The 23,644-nt window shown below is 41.4% G+C and overlaps 1 protein-coding gene across 3 annotated transcripts in view; it reads right to left on the bottom strand.

The window, feature by feature from the left end:
- The window catches only part of LOC128686601 (zinc finger protein 385B), a 113,149-nt gene that overhangs the window by 59,218 nt on the left and 30,287 nt on the right, over positions 1-23,644 (bottom strand). For all 3 annotated transcript variants that reach the window (XM_070088199.1, XM_070088198.1, XM_070088200.1), the window contains exon 4: positions 5,030-5,183. In XM_070088199.1, the coding sequence (XP_069944300.1) occupies positions 5,030-5,183 (154 nt within the window). The remainder of the gene's footprint in view (positions 1-5,029; positions 5,184-23,644) is intronic.

Raw genomic sequence — 23,644 nt, 5'->3', positions numbered from 1 at the left:
ACCCGTTAACTGTCCAAACGTAGATCTACGTTCTTACCGCTAGCACTCTAAACGCACATCTACGTTTTATTTTTCCTACCTCCAAATTTGGCACAATTGGCCTGAGATGCCTGGTCAGCAGAGAATGGGTCTTAACACTCGGTGTGTGCAGTATTAAAAAAATCTGGGACCATTTCGTATCTTGTGGAACACCAGTTCAATTGAGCGCCGTCTAGAGCAAACAGCGTGGCAAACACTGAGGATTCACTGCTGTCATGTCGTATTAACACTCCCCTTTTAAGAGGAAAGTGATGATGTCCATAAGTTTAGTGGCTTTGAGGTGGATGTGGCCACAAGTAGTCGCAGAAATATCAAAAACTTTGATAATAACCCGTGTGCAACACCCACTCAATTTTGGTACCACTGGTAGTGTCATCCAAGAAAAAGAAAATTCTGGAATGTGTAATACGTGTTCAGTAGGCTGGCTGGCTGATTGGCTGTCTCTATCTCTATCTGTCTGTATCTATCTGTCTCTGTCTCTCAGATATACATAAGCGAATACAATTATACAGTGTAAATTACCTAGGATAACCCAAAAAATCCAGACAAAGTGCTATACTGGGTTTGTAGATATATAATGCATAATAAGCATGACTGGCAACTGGAAAGTAATACACATTTTCACTTGTTCAGGAATCAGATGTGATCGTGTGTAATACCAGTTGGTTCATGAGAAACTGAGACAAGAGAGGCAAGTAGACAGAAGATACACAGGCAGACAAAGACACACACAGGGAGATAAACACACATAGGGAGACAGACAGACACACACAGGGAGACAGACAGACAAAGCTAGTCAGACAGACATGTGAAAAAAGTCCTAATTCTAGATTTATTTTACTTATCCCTTAAACTGTCCAAACGTAGATTACGTTTGTACCACTAGCGCTCCAAATGTAAAAATACATTTTATTTTTCCTGCCTCCAAATTTGGTATGAATGGCCTGAGATGCATGGTCAGTATAGAATGGGTCTTGGGTCTTAATACTCAGTGTGTGCAGTAGAACTATATACAAAAGATGAGGTAATAAGCCTTGGAGTTGGTGTTGAAAGCACTGTGACTATGCCCTCGTCTGCTACACGTCCCTATCCACTGACACCTATATAAATGCCAGTCTCCTTGCCTTTGCTCCAGAATCTTTACGACCACGGTGCTCTCAACACCAACTCCAAGGCTGAGGGACTGATTACCTCATCTTTTGTATATAGTTCTACTGTCTTCTATTATGTCCTTGAATCTGTATTGATAAAGCCACTGGATGGCGAAACGTCTACAATAAAGATAACCAGATGCTGTACATGTAATTAAATTTCATCCAAACCAACAGGTTAATGAGCCGCTCCCTGAGACACAAGCAAACAAAAAGACACACAGGGAGACAGAAAGACATATAAACAGAGCTACACAGACAGACATGTTTGTATGTAACAGTGAAAACAAAGCCAGGGTTCCCTGGAGCAGTGCACGTTCAAGTGTCACTGTACTGCACGTTCATCAAGTGTCCCTGCACTGTCAGCAGTTTACTGACACTCGTCATAATGCCATGCTTCAAGAAGTTTCATATATACTCCAGCATGTCTAAAACATTGCTGAGACCTATAAATAATTTGTATATATTTCTAGACACTAGTAAATGACCAAGGTAGGTGAAAATGTTCACCTGTCGGTGTGATTGTGACTACGTATTTTAGTACTATTTCAGTACCTAATATTAGTGTCAGAAAGACTGACCATGAAATTACAAGAACTATTATAAATTGTAATTATCAGAACATAAAAAAAAAACAACAACAAAAGGTACATCAGCAATACTTCTGCAAGCGGCAGGACTGTTGCCATCAGGTGAGCATCCAGCGCCAACTTTGCAGTGTCCTAATTTTTTTTTTATAACAAAAAATTGCCCTCTTCAAACTTATTTTTTTTTTTTTCAAAAATATTCAGTGAGCTGGCAGTGAAAACACAGATCTACATTTGGACAGTTTTTGGGTTAAGATGATTTATTTTATCCCTGTTGATATTCTCACTGTTAACTTTGGTGAAGCTACCTTCATAACTGCATTTTGCTTTTAGGCCCCCTGTGCATCCAAGTCTGAGCTTCAATTAGATTGTGATATGAACTAACTGTTTATACTACTGTTTTATTTCATACCAGGTCATTATTATTTGTGAAAATAAGGCAAGTGAATTTTCCAGTCTTGTTAGCTTCACTATTTGCTGGCTTAAGGTATACTTATTAGACTCAAACTAACTTGTGTGATTATTTTCATGTGAACTGCCTCCTGGGATTATCTCTGCTATAACATTATTTTCTATGTTGTTCCATTTTCAATGCCTGCAACTGAAATTGCCAAGCAACAAGATATTTGGGGCTGGGGTTTGAAGATTTTTAAAAGTTGTTCCTTGAACTGTTGATATGTTGCATCTGGTGGCTTATATACAACCACAATGACTAGGTTTTAGCTCCCAATCTTTACTGCCAAAATTTCAATATCATTTGTAGTGTTTAGTAACTGTGTGCAGATAAGCAACTGATGTACAGGTCAACCCCTTCCCCCTTGTTGCCTGTTCTTTCTGTAGCATCTACAGTAAGCTGTACCTTGTTATCCATGTTTCATTGTCAATGTGATCTTTTGTGTGAGACTCAGCGAAAGTTTCAAATATCACATTTGACTTCATGATAATTCCACTGATGGGAGGTACTTTTGTTGTTGGTGGATGGCTTAAGGCCTAGTACATTTGCAAATACAAATGATGTTATTTTATTTTTTTATTTTATTATCACACCGGCCGATTCCCACCAAGGCAGGGTGGCCCGAAAAAGAAAAACTTTCACCATCATTCACTCCATCACTGTCTTGCCAGAAGGGTGCTTTACACTACAGTTTTTAAACTGCAACATTAACACCCCTCCTTCAGAGTGCAGGCACTGTACTTCCCATCTCCAGGACTCAAGTCCGGCCTGCCGGTTTCCCTGAATCCCTTCATAAATGTTACTTTGCTCACACTCCAACAGCACGTCAAGTATTAAAAACCATTTGTCTCCATTCACTCCTATCAAACACGCTCACGCATGCCTGCTGGAAGTCCAAGCCCCTCGCACACAAAACCTCCTTTACCCCCTCCCTCCAACCCTTCCTAGGCCGACCCCTACCCCGCCTTCCTTCCACTACAGACTGATACACTCTTGAAGTCATTCTGTTTCGCTCCATTCTCTCTACATGTCCGAACCACCTCAACAACCCTTCCTCAGCCCTCTGGACAACAGTTTTGGTAATCCCGCACCTCCTCCTAACTTCCAAACTACGAATTCTCTGCATTATATTCACACCACACATTGCCCTCAGACATGACATCTCCACTGCCTCCAGCCTTCTCCTCGCTGCAACATTCATCACCCACGCTTCACACCCATATAAGAGCGTTGGTAAAACTATACTCTCATACATTCCCCTCTTTGCCTCCAAGGACAAAGTTCTTTGTCTCCACAGACTCCTAAGTGCACCACTCACTCTTTTTCCCTCATCAATTCTATGATTCACCTCATCTTTCATAGACCCATCCGCTGACACGTCCACTCCCAAATATCTGAATACGTTCACCTCCTCCATACTCTCTCCCTCCAATCTGATATTCAATCTTTCATCACCTAATCTTTTTGTTATCCTCATAACCTTACTCTTTCCTGTATTCACCTTTAATTTTCTTCTTTTACACACCCTACCAAATTCATCCACCAATCTCTGCAACTTCTCTTCAGAATCTCCCAAGAGCACAAATGATGTATTTACAAATATACAAAGGGGCTTTTTGGAGGCTTTTTTTCTGTTGGCACTAATATCTGTGGTTCTGGAGTAGGGGGCCACTGACTGAACCTCCAGTCTAACAAGACTCCTAGGTGGTGGAATATTTCTGTAATTTGCTGCCATTTTTTCTACTTTCTGGCACTAATGAATGGTTACTATCATGTTTAGTTTCCCAGGGTTTGTGGTGTCTGCACCTCTTGGTCCCTTTCAAATGGTATGCAGGACAGTGTGTGTAGCATTGTTTTTCATGGACTGATGGACAAAACATTTTAAGGTGTACAAGTTTACAGGGGGTAAAATGACACTCCTTTTGTCAATGTATCAATATGTTTGGAAATTTACCCAAACGACAATTTTTTTTTATCAAAATTGATTATCATTGGAGTGCTTAACGAGAACTGGATAAACTATGTAACAATAGTTAAGGGAGTTGCCTAGTTGGAAGAAATACCTGTCCATCTACTTGACAAGAGCATAATCTAATAAACATTAGATGTGAAGTGGGCGAGAGGAAAATGTTACCCTCACAGGCCTTATGCTCAGTCAGCCTTGTGTGTGCAGTGCATAATACAATGATCCCAGTATAGTACAGTGAAAATGAAAGCTTTTCCTTGATAAACACACTGCATAATTGAGAGGGAAATATCAAAGGGAAATGTGTAACAGTGTCAGCTCATATAGGCCTAACCTCACCACTACCCGCCATACCACCAGTTGCCTAAACTGGAGTCCGACAGATGTCTCCAGTTTCAACATTAAGTCACCTCCACTTTTAGTAAACTTGGATATCGCTTAGCCTGTGCAGGAGATGCATAAAGTTTACTAGAAGTAAAGTAGCTTTGAACAAGCAGATGATATACCAGGTACTCAGTGACTAACAGAACTGTTTAACTGGTCAAATAGCATTAGTCAATGTGAAGCAACATGAGAGTTGCAGTAGTTGTGATGAAGCAACAAAATAGTTGTAATAGTAATGAAGTAGTCATGAGGCAACATAATAGTTGCAATACCAGCTGTCTCCCACCAAGGTAGGGTGACCCAAGAAAGAAGAAAACTGTAAAGTTTCTTCTTTTTGCATTTAGTAATTTATAAAGAAGGGGTTCTTCAAAATCTTCTATGTTCATTTAATAGGCAGAAAAGACCAGTAGAGCCTCTGACTCATTATCAAATTATAAACCATACTCACCTCTGTTTTTTACAGTGAGGTTCTCCTTCAAGATGTTGATTCATGCTAGCCTCACCAGTGCAACTAATGTTGCACAACTTGCAAAACAATGAAGACTGCCCATCTGTCATCTCTAGGGTTACTATACCACGTTTCATGGCTTCTTCTAGAAGGTCTACAAGGGAAAAGAACATATATGACAAAATGAATATATTTACTATTTTTGGGACATGCAAAACCCAGACAGAAATAAATTCTTCTATATATTTTCTGCTAGAATATCATCAAAAACTCCATGAACATTCCATTTTTCTTACTTTTTGTAAAACACTTTAGTAATAAATGTCAAGATGCAGCACTTGATTTAAGGGCAAAATAAGTTCTTTTCTTATTTCAGTCCATGCAAGAAAATGCTACAGCACATACTGTCAGGCACACCATTTAACCCTTTCAGAGTTTCGGACGTACTAGTACGGCTTACACACCAGGGTTTTTGACGTACTAGTACGCCTAAATTCTAGCGCCCTCAAATCTAGTGAGAGAAAGCTGGTAGGCCTACATATGAAAGAATGGGTCTATGTGGTCAGTGTGCGTAGTATAAAAAAAAATCCTGCAGCACAGTGCGTAATGAGAAAAAAAAAACTGACCGTGTTTTTGGATTAAAACAGAGACTTTGCACTGTATTTTTGTATGGTATTTATTGTTGTATTCTAGTTTTCCTGGTCTCATTTTATAGATTGAAAGACATATTACAGAAATTGAGATGATTTTGACTGGTTTTACAATGAAAAGTACCTTGAAATTGAGCTCAAAGTAGCAGAAATGTTCAATTTTTACCAAAGTTCAACAGTAAACAAATCGTGCTAAGCGTCCAATACACGTCAAATGGCGAGTCTAATATTCTTTCACAAGGGCGCCGATATTATTTACACCATTTCTACACTAATGCAGTAGTCTGCATAACAGTAAATCTGCTATTTTTTGTGAGAATAAAAATTCAAAGTGGAAAGCAAAATAATGTAAGAGGGGCGTGGGGACATGACTAATGAACAGAGGAAATGTTATTTTAGTGCCAGGAATGTCTTTCTTGTTTATTCTGGACCCTATTTGGAAATTGGCATCTTTTGAAATTTGTGTGAAATTGGCAAAATTGCTAAATTCTGATCACTGTATTGGATAGTTGAAATTGGTAAATGGGTGGTTTCTTGTACTCATTCGATAGAAAAAAAATGGAGTTCCAGCAAAATAGTTATGATTTTTGTCGACTAGTACACTGGAATTGGCCGAAAATAGGGCTCAAAGTGGGCAAAATCGCCGATGCGTAAACATTGTCGAGACCGCTAACATCATGAGAGCATAGTTCCCAAAGTTTTCCATCAAATTTCATACTTTTGGTGTCATTATGATTGGGAAAAGATTCTCTTTCTTTTCATAAGATTTTTTTTTTTTTTTTTTTTTTGACATTTGGGCGATCCTGAGAACAAGTCAGGGAGAGGGCCTGAGGACCCTGAAAGGGTTAAAGAGGGCAAGAAGATACAGACCACACAGACCACAGGAAACGAACCAGGGTAGTTACAACCACTCCAGGAACAGTGAATTTTTAATGCCAGGAAGAAAAGTTAGCAAGAAATGACAGAAATATTACACTACCTCAGACCACTACTGGAGTATAGGCACAGTTAGTGGTCTCCACTCCAGAACAACAGATATTAGTACCAGCAAACAGGGCCTCCCTATATATCATCAATACATTTATCTTTGCAAATACACACACAGGGTCTAAAGCCATCAACAAACACCAAAATACCTTTCATCAGTGGATTACTCACAGAGTCAAATGCAATGTTTGTGGCTTTCACAGAGGCTCACAAAGGATCACTATGACAAGGAAATATGCATCCCAAGTTACATAACTTATTCAGATGCAACAGAATTAACAGGCAACAAGGGGGAAGGGGATTGGCCTGTATGTCAGAGTGGCTCATTTCCTCAGAATTACTAAACACCTTAATTCTTTCACTGTCAAAGTTTTTTCTCATTATGAACTGTGTGCTGCAGGATTTTTTTATATGTGCACACTAACCACTCAGACCCACTCTCATATGTAGGCCAACCAGCTATCTCCCGCAAGATTGGAAGCTGCTAGAATTTTGGCGTACTATTATGGGACCGACACTGGCTTGCAAGCCGTAATATTACGGGACCGACAGTGAAAGGGTTAAACGATGTAGTTAAAGTTTTGGCAGTAAAGATCAAAAATCAAAACCCTGTCATTGTGGCTGTATACAAGCCTCCTGATCTGACTTCCCAAGAATTCCAGGAACAGCTTCTGAAAACTGACCACCGTCTGGAAAATCTCCCAACTCCTGCATCAAACATCTTGTAGATGGGCAATTTCAATGTAAGACACCTAAAATGGAGACATGCAGCAAATAATGTTTTATCAAGAGATAACCCCAGGAGGCAGCTCAGATGAAAATTCACGGAGTACACACGACCCATTAAATCTCTGCAACAAATTCACCTTAAGCCAACAAATAGTGGAGCAAACAAGACTGGAAAATACACTTTACCTCATCCTCACGTATAATGATCTCATACAAAATATAATAGTATCAAAGACAATACACTCAGATCATAACATAACAGAAGTACAGACATGTATCTGCAGGGGTCCTGACCAGCAAAAGATCAGTTATGAAGGTGCCTTCACCAAATTCAACTTTAATAACAAAAGCATAGTGGGATCAAAACCATGTCCTAAATGAAACAAGCTGGAAAGATATCTTAAATAACACAGATCCCAACCTTTGTCTAGAAAGAATCAACTTTGTGGTACTTATGGTATGCTCAAGGTACATTCCTTTAAGAAAAAAAAGAAGAGCTGTAAACTAGAGAGAGACGTTCATTATACAGGCGAAGGCGAAAAATCATGAAGCTCCTGAAAAGGGCCAGTATATCTGAAATATGAAAGGAGGCACTGGCCAGAGAAATAGCAAATACTGAACTTCAGCTTAAGGAATCATACACGAGACAAAAAAAAATACAGGAAGAACTTAAAGCCATAAATGAAAGTGAAAGAAAACCAAAACCTACCATCCGACTTACGACCTGCTCGACATACAACCACTCGACTTACGACCGCATTTTTTATGCCAAATTTATGGGAAATAAACAACTGTTTGTGTTGTACAGTGTTTATCTTAAACCTTACAGTATAAAATACAGAACTAACAGCATAAAAAGTAAAAAATGAAATACCAAAATAAAGCAACAAAATAAAGTCATTACAAAAATGTGATATTGATATTCAGTAGTATGGTTCGACTTACGACCAGTTGATTGGAACCAACCTCAGTCATAAGTCGGATGGTACCTGTACTTTTCTTATGCCAAATCTAGATCAAATACAACATCCAGTATTGGACTCCTGCTTAAACAAGATCTATTGGACTTACACAGATGACAGAAAAGAAATGAGAGAGATACTGAAGTCCCAACATGACTCAGCGTTTAAAGCCGTTACTCAGATTAAAGGTCAACAATCTAAATGGATTTCTTATGACTCAAAATTTGGTTAATTCAAAAATTTGACACTATCCTAACATCACAAGACTTTGAAAAAGCAATAAATGACATGCCCATGCACTCTGCCCAAGGGCATGACTTGTAAAACTCTGTATTCATCAAGAATTGCAAGAAGCCCCTTTCATGTGCCTTAAGTATTCTAGAGAGGTAGCCTGGACAGGGGTCCATCCCACAGCCACTAAAAACAAAAGACATAACCCCACTCTTATGGTGCAGTGCACTGTTGAGTGACTGCACCATCAGCAATGTAGAGTGATACTGACACTGTGCTTCAATGAGTTTTATATACTCCACCTCATCTAAAAACACTGCTGGGACTTATAATTTGTATATATTTTTAGACAACAGTATGTGACCAAGGCAGGTGGACATGTTCACCCGTCTGTGTGACTGCTCGATTACTAAACAGTGGAACCTCGGATTTCATACTTAATCTGTTCCAGAAAGTCGGTCTAAATCCAAAATGTACAAAAACTGAAGTAATATTTACCATAAGAAATAATGTGAATACAATTAATCCATTCAGGACAACCAAAAATATTAACAAAAAATACATTTTTTAAAGAATAACTATAGTTTTACATACAGAAAACAATGAGAAATAAATATAAATGACTAATTTTAATGATAAACGAACATTACATACCTTTCTTGAAGACTCTTGTTGGCGTATTGAAGAAGGCGAGGAGGGGAGAGGGAGTTGAGGTTACTGTTTGGAAGGGGAATCCCCCTCCATGATGAGACATTGATAAACAACCTAAAACTAGCACTAGGTGCCACTGACTGGCAGAGAGAGCTAGATGACAGTAATAATATCGATAAAGATATCAATTTTTTTTACATAAAACCCTAAACCTCTATAACAAACACTGTCCAATCAAAACTAAACAGATCACAGAAAAGAGACTAAACAGCCCATGGCTAACAAAAAGTATCCTCAAATCTATTAATAAAAAACACCAAATTGAAAAACAGTTTAGATTAGGCCTAATTACTAAAGAATTTACTAAAAGATACACATCAATACTCACAAAACTAATACGTAAATCAAAGCAAATGTATTATGATAACAGATTTAGTGAAATGAAAGGCGATATGAAAAGTACCTGGCAAACCCTCTCCAAAATTTTGGGCTCTAGGAAACCGTCTGGAAACAGAGAGAGAAACTTAACTAAACCAGATGAACCTCACATAAAACCTATAGAGGAGATGTTAAGCGAGTGTGTAGGAACTTTTGAACCAAGTGAGAGAGCAATTGTGGTATGGGACCTAAATGCTAAAGTGGGAGAAACATTTAGAGAGGGTGTGATAGGCAAGTTCGAGGGGCCAAATGTATAAATCTGTAGTGGAGGGAAGGCGGGGTAGGACAGCCGACAAATTTAATGTCTTCTTCTCTACTGTAGGATCAAAGCTATCAAGACAAATTCCTAGCTCAAATACTCAGCTGAGTGAGTACCCCACTGGCAACTATCCAAATACTCTATTTCTAGCTCCAATTAATCCCACTGAAGTCTCACTCATCATTAAATCATTAAAGAACAAAGCAGGTGATCTAGATAACTTGCCACCATTCATATATAAAAAAGCTGCACCAGAACTGCCACCCATTACTGCAACAATGTTTAACAAATCTATGTCATTCTCAACCTTCCCATCTATACTCAAGACAGCAAAGGTCACCCCAATCCACAAAGGAGGAGATCCAACTGATTTAAACAACTACAGGCCCATATCAAACTTGCCCTTACTTTCCAAGATATTTGAAGAAATACACAAACGAGTTTACTCCCATCCTACATTCAACAACATACTTAACCCATGCCAGTTTGGGTTTAGACCAAAAAAAAAAAAAAAAAGTACAAATGACGCTACTATATAAATGCTTGAACTAATATACACAGCTCTCGATAAAAATGAATATCCTCTGGGGCTCTTCATCGACCTACGAAAAGCATTTGACACAGTCGACCACAATCTCTTGCACCTCAAACTGAATCATTATGGCATCAGAGGACATTCTCTTGACTACCTAAAATCCTATCTTAACAACAGACACCAGTATGTACATGCAAATGGGGTCAACTCTGCTATCCAACCTGTAGCTGTAGGGAGTACCCCAGGGTAGTGTCCTAGGCCCACTCCTTTTTCTCATCTACATCAATGATATCCCCAATGCATCCCAACTCCTTAAACCAGTTCTATCCGCAGATGACACTACATATGTCTACTCCCATTCAGATCCAGCTGTGCTTGGAAACACTGTAAACAATGAACTGCTAAAGATATATACTTGGATGATGACTAACAAACTCACTCTCAACATAAGACAAAACATACTTCATGCTGTTTGGCAACAGAGCCTCACATATCCAACTTAACATACTGTTTTAAATGGTTCCCCTATATCAAGACACGCGGAGGGCAAATTTCTAGGTCTTCTCCTTGACTGTAATCTTAAATTTCAGTTCCATACCCATCACATAGCCAAGAAAATTTCCAGATCAATAGGAATCCTTTCCAAGATACGATACTATATATCACAAACGACTCTCCTTACCCAGTACCACTAATATATTTTTACCTCACCTCTCCATTGTGCCTGGGGCTCAACCACAGCTAACCACCTTAGACCCTTAATAATCCAACAAAAAGCTGCTGTGGGGGTGATAACCAGCTCCTGGGCTAGACAGCACACCCCACCACTTTTCAAAAGACTCAACTTGCTAAATATACAAGACTACAAGACATACACTCTTATTATTGTGCCTACTACATATACAGAACATTAAACTACACTGTAAACCCTCCCCTAAAATTACTCCTTAAAAGTTACAACTGAATGCACAAGCACAATACAAGGCATAAGGCACTTCACAACATCCCTCGAGTCAGACTCTCACTATGCAAGAACGCTATGCACATAAAAGGCCTGAAGATCTGGAACTCACTACCGAAGCAGGTCAAGGATTCCCTCACAGCTTATAAATTTAGGACTGCTAAAAAATCATCTTATCTCACAATATTAACCAAATCAACCTAACATCTGCTAACTAGTTTTATTATGTGACCTCTAGGCTCTTAATTCTGCCAATCCATAAAATCATCTTATTTCTCAATATTGACCAAATCTGCCAAAACATCTGCTAATTAGTCCTATCATGCGACCTCCTGGCTTTTAATTCTGCCATTCTATAAAATATTACCACCTGCACCATTACTTGTAAGGTAGATTTTGTGTGCAAATTCAAGCATATTTTACCGAACCCTACTCATTTGTACTAACTCTAAATAAGATTGTATTAAGTTTAAATAAGATTATAAAACAGCTAACCACTATTACTTGTCTAGTTTTAAGTACAGTGGACCCCCAGTTTACGATATTTCATTCCAGAAGTATATTCAGGTGCCAGTACTGACCGAATTTGTTCCCATAAGGAATACTGTGAATTAGATTAGTCCATTTCAGACCCCCAAACATACACATACAAACGCACTTACATAAATACACTTACATACTTGGTCGCATTGGGAGCTGATCGTAAATCGGGGGTCCACTGTATAGTGCTATGTACTGTTATCTTTAGTTTTAATTAGTTACTATGTATTAGGATTAGTTTGCCTGAAATGCCTCAGCATGAAAGTAGCTATCTTCGTACTTAGCAAATCAAAATTGTAATTACACATTGTAACCTTTACAAAGAAATAAACTTCACTTTACTTCAGGTATACAAAGCCGTCTCTGGGGTAACTTCTCTTCTTTGTCTTCTACTGGCAATCTACCCCTATCACACTAAAAATCTGTCCAGAGAGCTCTGTTTCTGGCATCTCTAAGATTTGCCTAAAATGGGACAAGGTAGTGTCACTGAACACATTGCAGATACGGCTTGTATCAGCTTGGTCAGGGCGATATTCAACAAAAGTTTGCACCTCATTCCACTTTGCATAAATGTCCTTAATCACTTAAGGCACTTTCTCCCCACTCTCTTCCTCCTCCTCTGAAAGCTAATTTGGTGATAAAATATGCAAGTAGAATGTTCTGCAACATCGTTTTCAAGAACATACAGTAGGGCTCCACTTATACGACAGGTTAGGCTCCAGGCAACTCCCAGAAAACGGACACTGCCAGAAAGCAGAAAGCCATTTTTTCTACTTATAAATGCATATAAATGCCAGATAACAAGTTTACACTAACATATATTAAGTTAGCAATAGAACTAGGAATTGAAAAAACAATAAAAAGTGAAATACACACACACAGTACATGCATTACTTACCTCAAAATATTTGAAGACTTAATGTAGGGTGAGAGGCGAGTAGTATTTATTGTATAAAGTCAGGTGTAGGAGGTTTGGTAGCCATCCTAGCCAGCCCACCCACGCATAATACAACATTTAAAGCACCCTAGAGCGATAAATGCATATACAGTACACTCATTATTTACCTTAAAATAATGAAGGGTGAGAGGTAAATAGTACATATTTATTTGTAGAAAGTCCGGTGTGGGAGGTATGGTAGCCCACCTGGCCACCCCACCTACTATGACATTTAAAGTGCAGGAGAGCAATAAAATGTATGTACAGTACACTCATTATTTATTTTATGTACAGTACACTCATTATTTACCTTAAAATATTTGTAGTCCTAATGTAGGGTGAGAAGAAAGTAAACAATATAAAAATGAATGAATGAGAGAAAGAGTGAGTAAATGAGAGAGGACAGAGCTACAGAGTATGTAAACAGACGAATGCGTCTGGTTTTGGTTGATACGAGTTCATTCCCATGTCTGTGAATCTTGTACCATAATACAAACAACTTACATTGTGTACAAGATGTCTCCATGTTGGTAAAGTAGAATAAATAAAGAGAACACTCCCATTCTCGTGTAATACATCATTTTTAGAAGGAATGACACTGAGTGAAGGCATACAAAAGGAATAATTTTCTACAGTTACCCCCAGTAATACTATTGTGTACACATTTTCTTTGGTGTTGAACTAGAGAAAACACTAATTCTTTCTGACACTCCAACAAGACGACTGGAAAAACATCCTATATTTATGTCAATTTATTCTACTGTGGGGTGCATTTATCATGCTTATATGTTACGTAGCGTGTTTATTACAGTAGGGCCCCGCTTTACGGCATTTCCCCTTACAGTGTTCCGCTAATATGGCAATTTCAAATTATGACCAAAACTGGCTATATGGCTCACCATCTAATACGGCGTGCCACACCCAGTTTGTTTACATTTTCCATGAGCACATCTCTATTATGTCTGGAAACTTTCCAAAATTTCTAGTGCTTTACAGTTATTGCATATTTTATATGTACTCTATCACTTATGTGTACCTCTACCTAAACATACTTACACACTGCTGGTGTGCAAGTAGACATTAAAATTGCTAAGTCTCTCTCTACTCTTGATGCCACATTAATAATACTGCACGTAATCTCTTAGGCGCATTAAATGTCATATATTACGTTAACATAGACATTTCCATTAATCCATCAATGATATTTTTTTCAAAATTATATAATAAAACAAGATACATAACATATAAACACGATTCATACACCCAGTGTCTGAGGTCACATTAAAGCACCTGTGAAACACTGCTTTGGTGTAGTATTTTTTAAAGTTTGAAATGATCTGCTGGTCCACGGGCTGGAGGAGAGGAGTGGTATGAGGGGGCAAGAACTTTACTGTGATGAACCCAAGCTCCTCCAGAATTAGGTCATCCAAGTTTGGAGGATGAGTAGGTGCATTGTCCATTAGCAGGAGGCACTTGAGATCCAATTTCTTTTCCAGGAGGTAATTCTTCACACTAGGGTCAAACACTTCATTGAACCACTCAACAAAAATTTCCCTCGTGACCCATGCTTTATTACTAGCTTTCCAAAACACACAATTTACTCTTCATGACATTGTTTTTCTTCAATGCTCTGGGATTTTCAGAATGGTACACTAGTAACGGCTTCACTTTGAAATCCCCACTAGCATTACTACAAAACATGAGCGTCAGCCTGTCTTTCATAGGCTTGTGTCCTGGCAGTCCCTTTTCCTCCTGAGTAATGTAGGTCCTCTTTGGCATTTTCTTCCAAAAGAGGCCTGTTTCGTCACAACTGAACACTTGTTGGAGGTTTAATTGTTCAGTTTGTACGTACTCCTTGAATTCACTTACGAATTTTGTAGCTGCAATTTTGTCCGAAGTGGCAGCCTCGCCATGCCTTATCACACTGCGTGCCACTACGGTTCTTAAATCTCTCAAACCAGCCTTTGCTGGCCTTAAATTCACAAATATCAGTACTCATTGCAGGCAATTTCTTCTTATGCATCCTGGCCAGTTCGGCCACACGTATGCCACTTTCACATTGTTCAATGATGTTTTTCTTGAATTCAATCGTATTTCTCACCTTCACCAAAGGCATGGCACTAGGAGCTTTCTTTGGAGCCATGGTAGCTTATTTAGCAGTTGCAAGCACTAAAATGAATGAATTATGAAATATTTCAAATGAACACGTGAGGGGACGGTCACTCACTGGTAAACAATGCCACATTGGCTGGGAATGGAGTGTGAGGTGGCTCGGGGCCGTAAGTACGTGTCCAAGCTGAACAACTATTTGTGAGTCAAACAATGATTCACGAGTCAATGTTTTGACGAAAAAAACGTTACGATTTCCGAAAATTACGACTTTCGAGCCTTACAAAAAAACGAGGGTCCACTGTACCATTCTCCTATCCCTGTCTTGGGGGCTTATATTAGAGAAAATGGAGTATAGCACAGTACTAACTGTGATGTACACTCCTAATGCACCATAAAACTGAAGCAAAACAGCTATTTTCTCTACATAGATTATTATACAAAGCAGCATGTGTCTAGAGAACCTAGGATAACCCCATAAAGTCAGAAAGCGACTTATTTCCAGTACCTGGCTTGGGATTGCCATATATGATTTTTGGTAATTTTTTTTTCTCAGTTGTTTGTTGGGCTATCTTATTGAAACTTGAGCAATGTATAATGGAAAGATGCTTCTTAACGTACACTAAAGATGAAAGAAATCTGACCATAAATAACCGAGTTCACTTCTCAGCCATTAGCCGTCCCTTAGCAGAATATTTCATATGGTTTTTGTGGTTGTATTCTCGATTTTATGGTCTCATTTGATAGAATGGAAGATATATTACAGAAATAAATATAATTTTGACTGCTTTCACAATGAAAAGTACCTTGAAATTGAGCTCAAAGTAGCAGAAATGTTAAATTCTTTGGCGATGTTCAAAAGTAATCAAATGACGTCACCGTCCAACATGTGTCCACCTGGCCAGTCTCATACGCAGCCATGAATGAGACGACATCATTTATACAAATGTTACAATAATGCAATAGTCTGCATAACGGTAAATCCTCTATTTTTTTGTGTGAATAAAAATTCCAAATGTTAAGCAAAATATAAGAGAAGCTTGGAGCTGTGACTAATAAATTGAGAAAATGTTATTTTAGTGTCAGAAATGACTGCATTGTTTATTCTGGACCCTATTTTGAAATTGGCATCTTTTGGAATTTGTGTGAAATTGGCAAAATTGAAAATTTCTGACCACTTTATTAGGCAGTTGAAATAGGTGAATGGGTGGTTTCCTGTATTCAGTCGACAGAATAGAAGTAAGTTTATTCAGGTATACACAAATAGTTACATAGATTATCATACAAAGCAGCGTATGTTTAGATTATTATTATTATAATCAAAAAGAAGCGCTAAGCCACAAGGGCTATACAGCGCTGCAGGGTAGGGAAGGAAGCAAGGGAATTGGATGGCAGAAGGGAGGGGGGATGATCAGCAGGTTACAGAAAACAGCGGGGCAGGGGATAGTACGGGGGTAGAGGGTAGCAAGAGATACAAGTAGAAAGGGCTGAAAGTATCAAAATTTGTGGAGTAAGTCAGTCGTTGTCAAAAAGTCAATGAGAGAGTCCGGATGAAAGGTGGGTCCATCAGCGAGAAGGGAAGGTAAAGAGAGAGCAGCGGGGCGAAGACGACGACAGAGGTAAATTCTGCGTGCTCGTTGATAAAGTGGGCAGTCCAACAGAATGTGGCTGACTGATAATGGAGCTTGGCAATTCTCACAGAGAGGAGCAAGACGCCTCTCCATGAGATATCCATGAGTAAGACGAGTATGGCCAATGCGAAGACGGGAGAGAGTAGTCTCCCAACCTCGACACTGGTGATAAGAAGACGGCCAGTAACCTATACTCGGTTTAATAGACTGAAGTTTGTTGCCGAGCATAGTAGACCAACGTTGTTGCCAACGGGTGTGAAGGTGGGAAGATATTACAGCAAAATAGTCCGTACATGGAATACCTCTATAAGAAACTGGTAGGTCATGTACTGCTGACCGCGCAGCAGTGTCTGCCTGTTCATTGCCCTGTACGTCAACATGACCAGGGACCCAACAAAAAACAATATCTTTATGCTTAGTAAAGATGCGGCGTAGCCAAAGTTGGATACGGAGGACTAAGGGGTGAGGTGTATCAAATTTTTGTATAGCCTGTAAAGCACTAAGGGAGTCTGAGACAACCACAAATGATGACACAGGCATAGATGCAATACGGATAAGTGCTGTAAGGATGGCATATAATTCAGCAGTAAAAATACTAGCTGAAGATAGTAAATGCCCTTGTACGACGCTGTCCGGAAACACTGCTGCGAATCCTACGCCGTCAGAAGACTTAGAGCCATCTGTGTACACAGCAATGGCATGAGAATGAGAGTGAAAGTGGTCAAGAAAAAGAGAGCGGGAAGCGACCGTAGACAGTTGGGCTTTCGAGCAAGGGAGGGAGAAAGAACAGACTCGAACAGCTGGAACTTCCCAGGGGGGTAGGGAAAAGTGTGATGCTACATGTACATAGAAAGGTGGTAGTTGAAGAGAAGACAAGAGCGAATGAAGGCGAAGAGAGAAGGGACGGAGTAAGCAGGGGCGGCGAACAAATAAAGAATGTCTACTAATATCAGTGACCATTCTATAAATGGAAGGATTGCGGAGATCATGAGAGCGTACATAGTAGCGCAGGCAATGGGCATCACGGCGATCGGATAAGGATGGAACGTTCGCTTCTGCATAGAGGCTTTCGACAGGGGAAGAGCGAAAAGCACCAAGGCATAAACGTAATCCTTGGTGATGAATGGGGTTAAGGCTAGAGAGAGTAGCAGGAGATGCCGCTGAATAGATCTGGTCACCATAATCAAGTTTCGATAAAATAAGGGTGGAATGTAGGTGAAGGAGGGTTCGACGATCAGCTCCCCACGAAAGATGAGCAAGGGTTTTAAGAAGGTTCAGCCGGCTGTGACAAGTTGCCTTCAGAGAGGTAATGTGAGGTTTCCAGGATAACCTACGATCAAAGAGGAGGCCCAGAAACTTGACTGTATCACGTTCAGGGATACGTGAGCCATAGAGGTACAAAGGATGATCAGAGATGACAGAGCGTCTAGTGAAAGTGATTTGGTGGGTTTTAGTGCTGGAAAATTTAAACCCATGTGTGGTGGCCCAATTGGAAACACGGTCGACTGCATGCTGGAGAGAAACTGTAAGGAGGTGACAGTCAGCGCCTGCACAGGCAATAGCGAAGTCATCAACATAGAGTGATGACCAAATATTTGATGGAAGACTAGAGGCCAAATCATTAATAGCAAGGAGAAAAAGTGTTGTGCTCAGAACACATCCCTGGGGGACACCTTCAGCTTGGATAAAGTCCGGGGAGAGCACATTATTAACCCGAACACGGAAATGCCTGTCAGTTAAAAAGTTCTTAAGGAAGGATGGTAGATTGCCTCGAAGGCCTAAGGAGTGGGCTTGGGCTAAAATATTATACCTCCAAGTTGTGTCATATGCCTTCTCAAGATCAAAAAATATGGCAATAACTGAGTGGTTATTCGCAAAGGCATTACGAACATACGTATCCAAGCGCAGTAAGGGGTCTATGGTAGAACGTCCCTTACGAAAGCCATATTGACGAGTGGAGAGACTGTTGTGTGTCTCTAAATACCACACTAAACGTCTATTTACTAGACGTTCCATTACTTTGCAAACTGCACTGGTAAGAGCAATGGGACGATAGTGGGAGGTTTCATGTCCCGTAGTGCCTGGTTTGCGGAAAGGGAGAACAATGGCGGATTTCCACAGCTGTGGAAGAACTCCTTGTGACCAAATAAGATTGTAAAGGCGTAATAGGACTGCAAGGGCTGACTGATGTAAATGTTGTAGCATACGAATATGAATGTCGTCGGGCCCAGCTGCCGATGATCGACAAGCTGAGAGTGTTGCCTCCAGTTCTTGAAGTGTAAAAGGCACATTATACTGTTCTTCTCTGAGAGAAGAAAAGTCCAAGGGTGCTAACTCTCTGGCAGACTTTGAGGAAAGAAATGAGGGGCATAGATGGAGTCCCTGAGAAATACGGACCAGATGATTGCCAATTTCATTGGCAACATCTAGTGGGTTTGCTATATCAACACCGGCAACCCGCAGAACAGGAGCCGGGTCAGGAGAATATTTACCACTCAGTTTTCGTACTTTTTTCCAGACTGCACTCATAGAGGAAGCAGAGGTGATGGTGGAGACATAATCTCGCCAGCAAGTGCGTTTAGCGTCACGGATGACACGGCGAGCGATCGCACGCTTCTGTTTAAAATCAAGGAGTCGCTCTGTGGTTCTATTGTACCGGTACCTGCCCCATGCAGCGCGTTTCAAACGTACTGCACGAGCACAAGCAGGAGACCACCAAGGCACGCATTTCTGAGAATGCCTGCTCGAAGTTTGGGGTATAGAATGAGAAGCTGCGGTGAAAACGGAGGATGAGAAGAGGTGTAAAAGCTCATCGATGGAGGACGAAGAAGGAACCTCTTTAAAAACAGTCAGGTGTGAGTAAAGGTTCCAATTTGCCCGATTAAATTGCCAGCGTGGGGTGCGAAGAGGTGGCGAATATGAAGGGGAAGTAAGAATGATTGGGAAATGATCACTGTCATGTAAGTCCGGGAGAACAGACCAAGTAAAGTCTAATGCGGCGGAGGAAGAGCAAACTGAGAGATCGATGCAAGAGAGAGTATGAGTCCGAGGATCAAAATGGGTGTGAGTACCTGTATTTAAAACATGGAGGGGGTGGGTGGCAAGAAAAGCCTCTAACTGAATTCCACGGGAATCACAGTGAGACCCTCCCCAGAGGAAATGGTGGGCATTAAAATCACCAAGTAACAGAATTGGTGGCGGTAATGACGAAACAAGGAAGGCAAAATCCGGAATAGATAATGCCCGAGAAGGAGAGAGATATAAAGAACAGAGCGTATACCACCTATGTAAGTGGATACGGGCTGCTGTGTAATGCAGCGAAGTATGAACAAATAGCTGATGGTACGGAATATCAGTGCGGAGAAGAAGGGCACTTTCATTAAAGGTCCCATCAGGAAAAGGATCTGAAGAATACAATAAATTATAGCCTGAGATGTGAGAAATAACAGCAGAGTGTAATTTTGGTTCCTGTAAGCAAACACCAACAGGGGCAAACTGGGAGAGTAACATCTGAAGCTCACCCCGATTACCCCTGAGGCCACGTATATTCCACTGTAAAAAGGCCATGAATGGCAATGATAAAGATACTTGAAATCCGCAGGTAAGGGTTCCTACGGACTAGGAGGGTTAGAAAAGTCCACATGCGGAGGCAGTGGAAAATGTTCAAGCAGCGAAGGAACGGTGCGCTGTGAAGAAAGGAGTTGCGCAGATGGAGCAGAGGAGAGAGAAAGAGCGGAAGGTGGATCAGTGTCCATTGATGGTTTGGTCTCTGCAATATATTCAGAGATTGCTTCAAGTGTTTCAGAATTCAGAGATGTCGTATGGGAGACAATATTGGGAATGGTAGGGGGAGGATGAGTAAAGATTGGAACTGTATTGGACTGTACCAAGGTAGGGGGGGGCGAAAGGGTGGAGGGAACTGGAGAAGCGTGGCAGGGGACAGAAGAGACAGGAACCTGGGAGGTGGCAGAAGAGGAAGAAACTTGGGAGGGAACAGGGGAGGAAGGTACATTACGAGGAGGAGGGTGAACCTCTGCACTTGTAACTGAGCCAGTGAGAGGGGAAGAACTAGGGACAGAGACAGGGAGGGTAAAATGAGGAGGTGGAAGATGGGTAGGAGGTGTTACCGGACCTTTTTTTGACTTTTGAGAAGTAGAGGGACGATTGGGAAGAGGTGTCGTACGAGGTCTCGTCGATACTGAGGCTTGTAAGAGAGAACTCGAAGAAGCGAGATTAGACTGAGGCGTTGAAGTAGGGACGTCTGAGCCGAGGACAGCAAAAGGATTAGATACAGGAGTGATTATGGGAGAGGTAACCACAGAGGTGGGTGTAGAAGATGGGATACCAGAAGTGGGGGGACGTTTTGAAACACGGGAATAAGAAACACGTGGGAGTCTCCCTTGGAGGCGGAGATGAGAAACTGCCATGGCATAAGGGAGACCTTCTGTCTCTTTGAGGTAACGGATTTCCCGCTCGTTTAAATAGACCTGACAACGGCGAGAGTACGAAGGGTGAGCCTCATGACAGTTAAGGCAAGAGGGAGATCGATTGCAAGACGTATTAGAATGGTCATCGGCACCACAGACTGGGCATTCGGCGATAGATCTGCAATATTTCGCTGGATGGCCAAATCGCCAGCAATTTCTACACTGTTGTGGTGTAGGGATCACCTTTCGAACTTGTAACCGATGTCCTGCTATATAAACTGAGGATGGGAGTTCTCGGCTGTCAAAAGTTAAACGAGCCACATTGCTAGGGTATCGTCTCCGCCCACGGGCAGGAAGAACGTAAGTGTCTACCTTGAGGATTGGGAGATCTTGGAGTTCCAGCTGTTCTAGAATGTCGGTGCCGCATGTCTGGAAATTTTGTTGAACTATGGTATGGGGCAGAATAACGGTACCACTACAAGAATTGAGGGAATGATGTTTTTCAAGGGTGACAGGAACAGTATCTATATGGGAAAGACGAGAGAGCTCACGAGCCTGGGTAGCATTCTGTACGGTAATGATGCGCGTACCGCTCTTAAGAGCATGAAAAGAAATATCTTTACCAACATGGCGTAGGAGTGCCTTGCCAATACTATGGTCAGAAAGATAGGCAGTAGAGGAAGTTGGTCGCAAAGTGAAGAATTTAGTCCACTGTTCAGTCTGAAACTGAGCGTGGAAAGGTAGTGAAGGACGTGTCGATCTTTTCTGAGAAGAACGAGAAGGTGAAGGTGGAGAAGTATCATCAGCAGGTAATTGTCGTTGACGTTTAGGCGTGGGACCAGAGTTGGTCCGACGTGGAACGGGTCGGCGATTTGAAAATTGCCGCACCGTAGAGGGAGAGGCCGGAAGCATAGTCAGAGGAGAGCGAAGGTCTGATAAATCGAAGGAGTCAGTCGAGGCCTCAGTACCTGAAGCAGGTGAGGAAACAGCACCGGCAATAGGTACAGAGGCATGAGGAATGTCTGAAGAGTGGTCCAAAGACGAGGCGGGGTCAGAACGGGGTGCGGTATCAAGAAGGGGCCCGGGGGTAAAAGGTTCATGGACTAGGGCTGCCATGGTTAGGTTACTTCTTTCTTTTTGTTTTTAAGAAAAAAAAAGAAAGAAGAAAAGAAAATAAAAATAAAAAAAAGAAAAAAAAAAGGGGGGACCGGGGAGGGATAGTTCCTAGGAGGAATGAAAGGGCCAGAAATCTCCCTCCGCGCCCAAGAGGACTCGACACCGCTAGTAGCGCAGATGCAGCATGGAACCCGTGCCATACCCTACCCTTCATGCCAGTAAACCAGCAATCTGGGATAGCAACCTCACATCTGCCGAGCTACCTCGGTGGACAAAAGAGAGGGCGGCCGGATATCCGCCACAAAGCATACCTCCTTCAGCCACCACCCCCGGAATCCGAAAGGTGGCTTCCAGAGATACACCCGTCGCCCAAAAGACACCCAAAGCTACTCCGGGATACCGGAGAGGGATCGGGACATCCCTAGGCAATCCAGATTCCACGGCAAACTACGCCACCGCCAAGAAACCTCAACGGAATGGGATCGACCCCGGTGTCCTTTCCTCTACCTAGGAACTAGCGTGCCTGTGGGAGAAATCCCAAAGGACAAAAAGAGGAAGGGCAAAAGGGAGGAGTGGGGAGGAGGAGGAGGAAAGGAAAAAGGGGAGGATGGGGAGGATGGGATAGGGGAGGGGAGATTGGGGGGTAATTAGGTTCGGTCTGAGGAAGAAGACCGATAGGTCTAATTCCTCAGACCAAGAGCCTCTTCACCACGCCAAGGAGCCCCCCTTGAAGAGGAGCGTATGTTTAGAGAACCTAGGTTAACCCAAGAAAGTCAGACAAAGTGGCTCATTTCTAGTACAGTGGTACTCAGAGTTTCGGCTACCTCCCGACTCGAACAATTACGTAAGTGCTTTTGTAAGTGTATTTTTGGGGGTCTGAAACAGACTAATCTAATTTACATTATTCCTTATGGGAACAAATTCATTCAGTAATGGCACTAACAGCCTTCTGGAACAAATTATGGCTGAAACTCAGAGTTCCACTGTACGTACTTGGCTTGGGCTTGCCATGTATGATTTTTGGTAAATATTTTTTTTTCTCAGTTGTTTCTTGGGCTATCTTATTGAAACTTGGGTAATGTATGATGGAAAGATTGCTGCCTTGGATCAAACGTGTAGCGCATGCTACACGCCAAGGTATTGTCCAGTGTGGGTAGATTGGTAAAGCACTGCGTACCTTGTCCTAAGGTTCGTAGGTTCGAGTCTCCTTCATCCAGAGATCAGTGTTTGTGTATATTTCACCTGCTCTCGAGAATTCCTTGCATTGTTCAAATCTCTAGTAAGGCTGATGCATGCAGGGGATGAGATGAAAAGCTGTAAACCTTCTCCCTGAAAGCTGGCTGCCTTGGAACAAACATGTAGCGCATGCTACACGCCAAGGTATTGTCCAGTGTGGGTAGATTGGTAAACCACTGCGTAACTTGTCCTAAGGTTCGTAGGTTCGAGTCTCCT

The sequence above is a fragment of the Cherax quadricarinatus genome, chromosome 24 (assembly GCF_038502225.1).
Source record: "Cherax quadricarinatus isolate ZL_2023a chromosome 24, ASM3850222v1, whole genome shotgun sequence".
NCBI classification, from domain to species: Eukaryota; Metazoa; Arthropoda; class Malacostraca; order Decapoda; family Parastacidae; genus Cherax; species Cherax quadricarinatus.
Note: the sequence above shows the minus strand (reverse complement) of the source record. Positions and strands in the feature narration are given on the sequence as shown.